The 13,279-nt window shown below is 30.2% G+C and overlaps 1 protein-coding gene across 1 annotated transcript; it reads left to right on the forward strand.

Moving 5' to 3' along the window:
- Positions 1–931: 931 nt before the first annotated feature.
- Positions 932–8,416, forward strand: LOC119668978 (probable G-protein coupled receptor Mth-like 8). The gene is made up of 7 exons (XM_038078691.1): positions 932–1,696; positions 5,803–5,959; positions 7,259–7,450; positions 7,510–7,728; positions 7,805–7,955; positions 8,032–8,244; positions 8,313–8,416. Exons 1-7 carry the CDS (start codon positions 1,076–1,078, stop codon positions 8,368–8,370), a joined length of 1,611 nt encoding a protein of 536 aa, XP_037934619.1. The 5' UTR covers positions 932–1,075; the 3' UTR covers positions 8,371–8,416.
- The last annotated feature ends 4,863 nt before the right edge of the window (positions 8,417–13,279 follow it).

The following is a 13,279-nucleotide window of genomic DNA, read 5'->3' on the forward strand; positions in this document are numbered from 1 at the left end:
TTATAAACGAACGTGAAGGAAGTAAAAACAATTCATTACAAATTCATTTTGTTTAACTTACGTAAAGAGTATTTAATTCCTTAATAGAGCTAAAGGCTACAGAACAACAAAAAACAAAAAAAAAATACAAATTAAAAAAAAAATACAAAATAATAATAAAATAATAAATTCCAAATGCCTGCTAGCCCCTTTGCGCGTCTGATGGACTGGCCTTTACCAGGTGTTGGCACAACAACGAGCGGCGGCTTCAGTTGAACTTGAGCACGCGAAATGTACGGACATGGAACGGAATTCGCAGAGTTTATGGTTCTCGGTAGACATTTTTATTAAACAAAATTAAAACAAAATTAAAACAAAATTAAAACAAAATTTATATTAAATGCATTTATTTTTCAACTGTTGCATTGTCCATTGCCAACTGAAATATTGAAGTGCTTTCTCTGGCCGGCCACTGTCCCCGTCATTATCCAGCTGGTACATGGTATTTGCGGAAAGTACATCACGAAGACGCAAAGGGAGCTAGATTATATGAAAGCTTTTAACAATAATAACGTCATCGTTGTGTGAAATAAATAATCGTGCGGGCGTTCAACAATTTAATTTCCTTCATTTTCATTTGAATTTTAATTTTAAATTAAATTAAATTTAAATTTATAATTCACATTGAATGTACCATCAATTCGCCTCTATCTTCTATGTACTTCTATCTGGCTTGCGTTGATATAAACACGCAGAATTGTAAACAAAACGTTGGAAAAATATTTCATTTGAATATTCGAAGCGTTGAGGTTGCGAATTGATTGGGTAGTGCGGTCAAGTTGCCAATCAAACAGTTTATTAAAAAATCAATTGTAATTAAATAATAAATATTAAAAATGTGCTAAGCAACGAGTGAAAGTGAATTTAATTTCTTGATATAAAGTACTTAAGTTAGTTATAAAATACAAAGAAATATTAATAGAATTAAGTGAACACAGTGGATTTAATATCATAAATATCAACCTCACTATCAACCTCACAATTAACCTCACCACCAACCTCACCATTTACCTCACCAGTAACGAAGTCAATAAAAATGTTAAAAATATTACTTGCAATTGCTCTCTGCTGTGCAACTTACACCCACGCACATCAGGTGGAATCAAAATATCCTTGCGCCTTCATAGACACGGCAAACATCACGGGTAGCTTTTCGCACGACACAACGAATATGTCGTACATATACGAATGGATGATAATACCACGTGAACTGGTAGCGGCTTATGACTTTATCATACAGGACGGTGTACGCGTACCGGCAGAGCGACATTTACGCGCCTGTGTATGCAAACTGAAACCGTGCATACGCTTTTGTTGCACACAAGGACAATACTATGATATCAAGAATAAAACGTGTATCGCAGTCCCGGATGTTGTTGAACCCAATATGCAGCAACACATTGCCATTAGCGCTAGCAACAATAGTCAGATTAGCAGCAACAGTAGCAACAGTATCAACAGTATCAACAGTAGCAACAACAGTAGCGATAAAATTGCGCCTTTGATGGATCAGAGCTTTATGCTGATTAAACAGTGGAATGGCACCTCGAGAATCGTTAATACCTCAACACATTTTTCAGTACACATTGGCAGTCCTTGTGAGAATATGCGTTTATTGAAGAAAAATAATCAAATTGTTCAGTGGAATTTATATGAGGTAAGTCCTGACTGAATGAATGGAAAGTTTATTGTAGGTAAGATAAAAAAGAAACATGAGAATATATTTATATATGTGATATATATATTTCATATATTCCTCTCATGTTAAAAGTTCTTAAAAGTTATAGTTCAATTTAATTAAGTGTTCTTAAGTCACAGAAAAGTAGCATGCATGGATGTCATTAAATATTGGGTTAAAAATTTATGACATATAATAACAGAATTACTACAATACTGTGAAGGGTAACTTGCGTACATGATAGTAAAATTTCAAATTTATATGCATTTAATTAATAGGATTATACTAACTGAGGAATTAAACAAAGAAAATTAACTCTAACTGTTGAAGAGGTATGGGATTGCAAGTTAAAAAACAAAAGATATTTGAAGGAATAAATCAAATATTTTTTACTCGATAGATAATTTTACAGCATTGATGACGGAAAATAATATAATAATAATAATCTTATATATAAAAATGAATCGAAGAATGTGTTTAAGCGCATAACTCAACAACGCCTCGACCAATTTGGTCAATTCTTTTTATTAAATCTTCGTTTAAATCCAAGGATGGCTGGAAAAAATTGGTCCAGGCGTTGTTGAGTTCTGCGCTTATCAACACATTTTTCAATTGATGTTTACATATAAAAAGACAAGAACGTCACCAGAATAGATGAGTTTGTGTGTTGTAATAAGTTGTTGATTATTGTAGGTATGTTTATTAAATCCCCATGACTTCCTTTGCAGATCATTATCTCCATTATCCAAGCGAGCTACCCACTTTTTATATATTTGTCACCTTTAGGTCTCCACTGTCCCTTTATATGACTTTCCAATCAGGTTTGAACCCTAAGTTCGCCTCTTAGTTTGAAAATCTTTGAAAGACACCCCAGTCGGGGTTTTGCAGTGGATCCCAGAGGGTGGCCAAAGTTCTTGGAAGAGAAGATACTTTGGTGATCCAAACTGAATCCCACTCACCAGGATGACTGTTCTGTTCAGTACATTTTTTTGCCCCTACTATAAAATAGGTAGGAACAAAAAACTGTCACATTCCAAATCTTTTTAACAGAATGAAGTCTGTCGGGTCCGCTAGTATTATAATAAATAATAATAGTCTTCACAGAAATCTTGGAAACTGTGCTTAGGGATCTACAGTCTTTTTAAAATTTAAAAATAAAATTGATAATTGATAAAGCTGGAATCACTGTTGATTCGTCTCCATATACCATTAATTTTAAATACTTAAGCAAAAAATACTTTATAGTCGTTAAATTAGGCGATGTAGAAGCCATGTCAGAGCTCCGATTCTAGAGAAAACTTAATTGTCGTTTAATGCTTAAATAACTCAATTATTTAGTTTCCAGAAAAAGTATTTATTATTATGTGTAAGAAGCTTATTAAGAGAAAGTTTTGTAATTGAGATTGTGCAATTATAACACTCGAGATTAATTTATAACACTCTAAATAATACCAAGTTTATCACGATTACCCTGAAATTAACAGCTGTTTTATATGATTTATATTTATGAAAAATATAAATGTCTACTGAAACTACTACAAAAATTATTGATAGCTCTGAAAATGTTCAATTGGGCAACAAAATTTAAATGATCTAGATTGAATCTAGATATACTAATCGAAATAATATAGCCTCAACATAGTTTTGTCTGTTTTTTCAAGATAAATTTGTCCCTTCACGTCAAACTAAAAATTGTAACTAAATTTCAACAAATTTTATTTTGTATATATATTATAAATTATTATTATATTATATTAATAAAAATCAAACAATAAATGGTGAACTTAGGATGGCTGTTGGAACACAAACATGGTTCTACCTGAAATCATAGGAAACGCTATAGGTTTTCTTGTGACTATTTATCGCAAGGACTATGTACTACCAACTAATGCGATCGCTGAACACTCCACTTGCTTCAAACATTTTTTATGCTTTTGGCCGACTCTGTCAAGTGATAGACACTGAATTCTCAAGTCAGACATTGAAAGTAGTTCCTATATCAGTTCCTTACCTATTCCAAACATAGAGAGCTGTTGAGAACATTTTTTCACAAAAAAAAAAAAGGTTTGTAATATATCAAAGTGGATTAACAGTTTACTGGATCTTCACAATCTAAATGGTGTACTTGCATTACATGTTATTCTGGTAATGTAGTTTTAGTGCTTTAAAGTCTTATAAGTAGCAAAACGAAAAATTAGTAAGTCCTGAGCAAAGCTTTGAATGTAACGCGATTAAGAAGGAGGAGGACATTTATTTTTTCCATTATCAAAGAAAACAAAATTAAATGCAGATCTTTAGTGATGGTTATTTTGACATAGAAGTCAAAATAAAGTAATGTTAAAGCAATGTTAGCTAAAAAAAATGTCTCATTGACATTTGGTAAGTAAATATAATTATTCTGTAATGTTAATTTTTTCTTTCCATGAGTAACGCGTCTTATGACGAAAAGAAACTATTAAAAAGTTGTTTAAAAGTTCGAATAACCACATTTTTGTTGTTGTCTTTTCATTTCTATTCGAACACTTCTAATAATTGTCCTCAGAAGTTTACAACGGAGTATGCCGTTTTTTACCTATTATATAAAAAAAACTGAATATATTGTTTAATATAGAAACATTAAAACCACAACATTGGATAGTGACAACGAGAAAGACCAAATTTCAAGGAAATGCTTGTTTTCAAAAATATAGAAACATCTTCAGAACTTGTAAACCGTAACCCATGCTTTTGCTATTTAATTATTCTACATGAAGACAATTTCTATTTCTATAATTCGCGATAAAAGTATATGAAAATCTAGCAATTTTATGGAGTCCCCTACTGCTTGTGTTTTCTGTACATGTGAATTAAAACTGAAAACTACATTAAGTGTCGAAAACTCTTTTTGGAAGAGAAGAAATTAGAAAATCTAGAAAGAGAAGCATAGAAAGGTTAATCGAGCAGCCCAATGAACTAGTTGTAAATCTTCTAAGCAACAGCCTGTTTTTAAGAAGGTTGAAGAGCTTTCATATGCTAGACCCACCATGTACAGTTTATTTATAACTTAATGAAAATGAAGTAAAGTAGTTATAAGTATCTCTTATAAATGTAACAGATAAAAAGATTAGATAGCTTAGTCTGTAGGGCTTAATTTTAATAAGTAAATTATTGTTTTCTTAACTGGACATATTTCTATCACTGACTGGTAAAGATTCAATGAAATGTGATATAGGTTGTTCACTCATTTAATCTGTTAAGTGGTTCATTATCTCCACATAACTGTCATTCAAATTGAAAGAGGTTTAGTAAAAAAAAATTGTAAATGACAGGTTTATTTTTTTTTTATAAGTTTATAGATTTCATGAAATCTATAGAATGCAACCGTAGTAAAGACGATAAGTATTCATCCAATTTCCTACGAAAGAATACATTAGTTCGCCGTACTATAGGACTATACAAGTTTCGTTGCTGAGTGGGTGCGATATTTTTAATTCGTATGCATATATAAATCAAAAAGTTATATATAAATTGGGCATGGTTATGGTACAGGCCATTTGTAGTTTTTGAAGACTTTTCCTTCTAGTTCGCTTCTCGAATTTTTGCTATATGTATTTTAATTCTTTAATGTACGTTAGACCTTGATTCGTAATAATAAAAATCAGTCCTCCAGTTTATCATTTAATGCAGTCGAAATTATTATTGTTTAATTTAATTTCGAGTGTGATTATTTGGGTGAAGGCGCCAGTGAATTTAAGCTCATAAATATTTAAGAAATGTTAAAGCTCAAGCAAGGCCAAGGGCGTTGTCTGAATTGTAATTAAATTTTGATTTTTATTAAAATCATTTTAAATTTCATGGAAGTCATTCTATCTAGGAATATTGTAATAATTTTAAAAAAAAAATTTTTAAATATTTTTTAAAAAGATTACAATTAAACCATTTATATAAAAAAGTTTTAATAGATACTGAAATAATTTTATTAATTTTTTTTGTATAAATTCAATTTTACATTTAATCCAACCATTTGATAAGAATGAAATAATTACTTTTTGTTTATTTTTATTATTTTTTATTTATTGAATAAATCTAATTTTTGTTATTTGCAGAACGGCAGCATTTCACATAAAAATCATTTATTTTCAAAACATTATTGCTACACTCCATATGAGAAACCAAACTCTGTGTGGGAGTGGCAACCTCTGGCGTGTGCCCCCGAGAAGCTGCCATTTGTATTAGGTGTTAAGGAATGGACTTATGCTATATGTGAGTAAAAATATTTTAAAATATTGAAAATATTTTGTTATCAAAGATTTTCAGCAATTTATGGGTGAATTATACTTATTTCAATATGAAGTAGATGTATCATTTCTACAACAAATATTATTATGTCTTTCAGACCATATTCAATATATATATACTTTATCAAAATAATTAGTATGTAGGTAATACATCATCACATACTATATCATTGTGAAATGAATCAACGTAGCTAAGATTATCTATTTGTCTATATGTAAGTACGTTTACCACTATCATTTTGTCTGAAACTACTCTTGCCATGCAGTGCCTATGTAATGCTAATTTAAGCGTAGTAAAGAAAAATTAAATTAATAAATTACATAAATAATTCATAATGCAATATTACATAGACAACAACAACACATAAAAACGACATAGCAACGACATCAGTCATGAAGACACTTTTTTTTATGGGGAAGAGGTGGAATGTTTTATGCCCTGTCAAACCGACCGTCGACGGAATGGCGGGTTTGACTCCTACTATGTAGTATATATATACGAATTGAAATACCCCCTGTTCTTCTACGGGATTTATACCCCCGGGACTACTTTTATATTAATTCAGGCGGATCTCTTATATGTTGGCTATCCATGGCATATGCCTCTCGTAGAACCTGTTGGCCGCCACTTCTGATCCGAATTTTAAAGTCTTCAGATTGCTGTTGGTTTTAGATTAGTTTGCGTCCAGATCTTTCTTTTTTTCCCTTAGCACAGCAAGACAATACATAAGCATCAAATCAATTTAATATCAACACGTGGCGTGTACTCATTTAAAAAGAATCTTTTTAAAATAAATATAAGATTTATATGAAAATATTTAATTGAACGAAAAACTACTGCATTTAGTTTGAAATAATCCAAAAAGTTGCACGTAGAATTCTCCCCACTATTTTAATTCTACTGTTCCCCATGCTTCAAAGCCCCCCAGTCTTTATTGTTTTCCCACTTTTATATTAAAACAATTTGCCTTTGTGGAGTATTTAATTGGTTATAATAAATCAGTTACAAATATTTTATTTTATAAATAGTTATGTTTACTTATAATAAAATATATATGTAGTTGGTTTCACTTTGCATTTAAAGTAAAAGAAGACTGACGAAGAACAGAAATGATCCTGTGAAGAATAATCTTCCGACACACAACAAATATGTTATGATCAGTTTTTAAGTAAAATTTCATATATTTTATAAGTACTGTATGAATTTCTTTGAATGAAAAAAATAAAAATAATAATAATAAGATATATACTCATACATTTCTAGGTCTTATCATAGCCGTAATTTGCATGAGCATTATTTTGTTCGTACATCTGCTCTGCACAGAATTGCGAAACACCTTCTACGGTGTAGCAATCAAATCTTACGCACTATGCATTATAATCGGTTATTCTCTTCTGGCACACCTAATATTGAATGATCCAGCGAATATGTTAAAATTTTCCTGCTCCAACATACGTAAAAGTTTTTTTTAGATATTATCATTGCATAGATCATTAAGAGTCATTTCTTTCCAGCTTGCTTTGCCTTATGTTTTCTGGTCTTGTCCTTCTTCATACTGACATTTATCAGCTTTAATTTTTATTTAAATTTCCATGGCGTTATTTTGACGAAACTAATGTTTTGGTTAACTTTTTGTCCAATTGTATTGCTCTGTGTTGGTTGGTCCTTCTACGTGGGTTTCGACTATTACCAGAATAAACCAATTTTCGGTGGCGATTCATGTTGGTTCGATCGTAAGTACTTTCAATTATTATGCTTATTAATGGATATAAGAAATTAATATATACGATTTTCTTATTATAATTTTAGCCAGAAACTGGTCTATTATGGTATATTTCTATGGTCCCATTTTTCTGTCTTGTGTTTTAAGTGGATTTTTCTATCTCTTGACTTTAATGCGCATTTCCGAAAGACAGGAAGCGGATGTTAACAAATTGATTGCGACTATTGAAGAAAATCGGTGAGTTCTAACAACTTATATACGACTGTTATATATAACAATATTAAGTATCATTTAATTTTGGTCTATGTATCAGTTTCAAATCATTTTGGAAGTTCTTTGGTTACACAGTAGTCACTTGGCTTGTGTGCATGTTCTCCTTCGTAATTAACTACTATAGAGGGGAGAAGACCCATATTAACTATGCGGTTTGCTTGTTCGTGGCATTGCACGGTTTTGGCGCTCTTTACACTCTAATCGGGAAAAATCAGCAAATACAGAAGTTTCTGCGGAGAATAGATGAAGATGTGTAAAATTCTTAGTTATATATATTTAAACTTAAAGGAATAAATAAAAATATATATACAACTTTTACAGCGATGATGATGACGATGAAGATCTGCAACCGAGTTCAGTGCGAATGACGAGTTTTTAAATAGTAATAGTTTTTCATTTATACACAAGTATACTTAGTTTAATTATAATGTTAAATTTTTTGTTTGATGTTCTTGTACTAATTAATTTCATAATTAAGAATTTCTGTGAATTATTAAATAAAAATGCCAAAAATATGTATTTATTTTTTTAAAAATAAATTTATGATAGAATAAAATAATTGACCCTTGGGAACTCCTAGCGTTATTATTCATAATTTGTATGAACGTTACGCAAGCTATTCCAGTTTGTTAATTATACTTAATTAATTTTAATAAAAAAAATTATATTAAATAAAAAATATAACTTTAAGTGAAAATTAGAATTTAATAGTGTTTACTTGCTACTTATTTGTAAGTAAACCCTATAGAAATAAGAAATAGAAATATAGAAATCATTGATTATTTCAAATAATTAACTAAAATGCTAACAGGATTTTCAGACTAAAAAGAATCGGACTCTGCTGAATTAAGGCTACTCAACATTTTTTCACACGTTTAAGTGAACCACCTCTCAAAGAAACCACTAAAATACAATAAAGAGAAGATTCTGTAAGGTAAAGAGTATAATATTCGGCAACCTTATTAGCACGCGTCTTGCGATTGTCAGCAAATAAATCCAATACCACCGGTTTTTATTGCACCACAAAAGTTCCGGAGTTTTCAATCAAGCGGCACCGTTAGGTTTTTCAATACTTCTAATTTCTGTTTAGCAAAGAAGACTATCTGATGAGATAGCACAATAGATCTCGAATATCGTATATAAATCTCAAAGGGATTTATAATTTATAATTAAGGCTTAATAAAGCCTTAAATGTTTTGTGGCTAATTTGATTCTTTCAATTTTAGTATTATCCTTTCTTGTGACGTATTCAGGAGATATCACTGTTATAGATTCTTCCCGTGATAATATAGTCAATAGATCATAAAAACTATATAATACTTATATGATTTTGAGTTTATATATAATGTAGTCTAAAGATTATAAAAACTATATAATTATTATATGATTTTGAGCTTATATATTAGTACTTATTGTTGTGTGTTCCACGAAGAACGGCTGGAACCAAAAATAATATTGTGGATTCTCCTTATGGCGTAGCGCCGCAGTTGTTGTTTTAGCTGTTGCTGCTGCTGTTACTTCTATTACTGTTGGTGCTGTGTTGTTGCTGATGATGTTGCTGCTGCCTGTATTCCTCGTATTGTAACGCTTTTACAATTTTTCCTTTGGCCAGTGGCGCGTCATTTAATTCAGAAAACTAATAATTTCTGCATATTCTTCATATGAAAATCCACGGAACAACGATTTGAATATTGTCATACATCATTCCGTTTAATCATTTACAATTGTAATTATACACTATTTTTTTGTTACAATATTAAATTTATAGTTCCAAATAGTTTTTAGTTCAAATTTTATTCGAGGAACTAGTGATTTACGTTGAACTAGAACTAAAGGTCATATTTTGGGAAACAGCTCAAAAGACCTGCGCTAAAATCTATTTAATCTATTAAGCACCCTCTAAATTTTGACTTTTGTTATTCCTTAAAAGCTGTTTCGTGGAAAATAATACTTATGAAATGAAAAGGTAATAGCTTTGGTAGGAAGTCTAGATCTTCCGCAACAGAGATATAATATATTCACGATACATTAGAGGATCGTTAAAAAAGTTTATTTAAGTTGAGAGAGATTTTGCTGACAAATATAGTCATTTTCACAATAAAATTTTTTTTCATTTGCGTTCCTCGAATTTTACCCTAAGTATAGATTAAAGACTCTTAGAGCTGTATTAAATAAAAGTTTGAAGAAATATTAGGCATTTAAAGTAATAGAATAAAAGCAAAAATGAGGAAGAATGATAATGTATTGTATAAAAAAAGAAATCTTGTTATTATCTGTCATTAACTTCTAATGGAACATCTGCTTTAGAAATTTATTCTGTAATTTATGCTGTAATTCTGTTATGTAGTCGCGAGTTTTTCATTAACTGTTGTTCTGAAGGTCTTCAGAACAAAAGAACAAGTGGTCAAGACCCAAGCGCACCACAGCTCGTTGACTACCTGAAGGGTTTTCTCCGCAGGACTTAATAAGCTATATAAGAATTTGTTTTGCGTGTTGTATAACTAATCCATTTCCATTTGCCTCTTCTCGGTTCTGCATCTTATATGCTTACTTGTCTCTATAATCTTGAAATTCGCACTGACAAGTATATTTCATAAAAAACTTTTAGTTATGTTATATACTATTATGTAGAGCAGTTGAAATATGCAACGTAGGCTATTAAATTAATATGTATTCAATGTTCAATGTTTAAATTAATATATTTATTCAATTACATAAAATTGTAAATTTTTCTCGATGAAGAAACCGAATAGATTTTGAAACTGAAACAAATAAATGTTTTGAAATGATTTCAAAAATTAAGACCGTATAAATTTAAACAAATTCAGCATGGACAGTAACCGCATCATAAGGTCTTCGGACTTCTGTGTGAATACGATCTTTGTCCACATTCATAAATTTACGATATTCCTCAGTGTTCTGATTTCAGTGCGTTCCCCTTAGCAAAGACATACAGGAAAATAGTTTTCATTTTTAACCGCCAGAGTCAGTATTTGACAAATGTCTGCACCAATTCAAGTTGAAAATTTACGGTCAACAATGCTATCCGGTAGCATTCACAGGAAGTTGTCTGATCATATAATATCATCCAGATCAGCTATAAAGAGTTCTTTATAATTCTGTTGTTAATTTCATATCTACGAAAGTCAAGGTGCGCGTGTAGTTCTTTATTCGTCAGCTTGTGTAAAAGATTATAATATTAGGTGTCTTCGACACCTTCGAAGTGTAATAAAAGACAACAAGTCGCTTGCTTAAAGCCGCTAATTTATACGCAAAAAACAACACCACTCTCACTATCTAACTAACAGGTGATGAAGTGGCTAAAAATCTTAACGAATGTAGAAAAAAATGTAACCAAAGCGACAAGCAATCTATTATATTGTATTGCTTTTATTTTATTCACATCTGGTTTAAACTAAAGCTACATAGCTAAACGATGACACTATCTGAAGAATTTAGGTTTACAGCTTAACATATAGAATAAAAAAAGGAGAAACATTATAAAAGTATTTTTGGGGCAAAATATTACTTAGAAAATACTTATAAGATATCAAGATCGAAACTCAATTTGAAGAAAAAAAAATTGATCTAGTTAAATAAACAATATGTTTTAAAATATTTAATAAAATGGCCTTAGCTGTCCAACTTAAAATAAATATATAATAAATTTTTTATACTTACAAATAATAAATAAAATTTTTTCAAAGTAGTGGAATACTAAGGGATCATTTAATTAACTTGTATTTTCTATTACCATATATAGGTGTATATATATATATTTAAGGTGGATCTGAACTTATTTTATCTAATTAAATTGGTTATATCATTTTCTGGTACCTTAAGGGAAACGAAAAAGATGTGGAAAGAATTTTTAAAAAGAATTGATGTTAAGGCATGCTGTAACGCCTTTCAAAGTAGGGAACTTAGGTATAGATTCCACCTAACAACAGCAAACATCAAAATTTTTAATTATTTCCTATTTTAAAACAATCCAAACTGATAAACAGAAATTTCTTAAACATTTTGAATTATTTTGACAAGATTCAGAGATATAGGCCGTTGAAATGGATCATTTTTCATATATTTTGGGCGTTTTCTCAACAAATCTTGTAAAATTTTTTTCTTTATGAAATTGTTTCATTTATTCAAAAATTTACATGAAAATAATTTAAAAATAAATTCAAAAAAGAAATATGTCGATATTATGTAAAAGATATGCTTATTATAAAAGAACTGCAATATATTAACTTTAGTTTACCACCAACTTTACTGCTATATCGATATAGGTACGTGTATAATAATTCAACGGATTTGGTTGTAAAGGTACTTGGTTCAGTATTCACTGGTAATAGAGCATGTTTAGATATTTATTGGAAGAACTAGGTTAGTAATCATATGAAGGTATTTGGCACAAAGCACGATCCCATATTTGGTTGAGGGCTTAGGTAAACAATCACATGAAGGCAAATGGTACTACCAAAACCACTGATCGGAAGGGCTGGAGGAGAATACTGTACACTGCCAAGAATCATTCACATCTATAATGGAAAACTAAGAAGTAGTAGAAAAATAACTTTCACAGCGTGTATAATATATAATATATATAATATTTCGTTTTTCGAAATTCTTCTTTAGTTTATCTTTATTTCCAGAATATTAAGAGAGTATTAAAAAGATAAATAAATAAATGACGAAATTGCTTCGTTCTATTAATTGATCAGGAATATATGTGGTGTATACGAATCCAAATTCCCTTTCACTGTGTTACAAATGTTTTTTCAAACTTGATATAAATTTCGGAAGCATGTTAAAATTTAAACCCTTTGAATATAAAATACCTAATCCTAAAACTCACTTCAATCTTTAAATTCAAATTTTCTTTAATTTAAGAATTTTAAAAGATTTACACCATAAACTGTAATTAACTTAAATTATCTAATTAATTACAATTTCATGCTTTTAAGTTTTGTATAAAACCAACTAATTTCAAAATTAGAAAATACAAATATGAAATCTGATTGATTATTAGTGACTAAGGATGCAATAAACTTCAACTAATTTTAATCTCCTTCCTCCACACGAAATTTCACTTCATCGCTTTCAGAAATGGAAATTGAAAATATAACAACACAAGTTGTGTACTTTTTTCACTTTTTGGAAACAATTTTCATTGCAAAATATACAAAGTTGGCCTAAATTGGGAAAGTCAACCGGCAACCGAACAACAGCAATTTCACGAGTTCGCCTGTGCCGTGGTACCTTTTGACTGGTATCGCCCATTTGTTTGC

Source organism: Teleopsis dalmanni, chromosome 1 (genome assembly GCF_002237135.1).
Source record: "Teleopsis dalmanni isolate 2A chromosome 1, ASM223713v2, whole genome shotgun sequence".
NCBI classification, from domain to species: domain Eukaryota; kingdom Metazoa; phylum Arthropoda; class Insecta; order Diptera; family Diopsidae; genus Teleopsis; species Teleopsis dalmanni.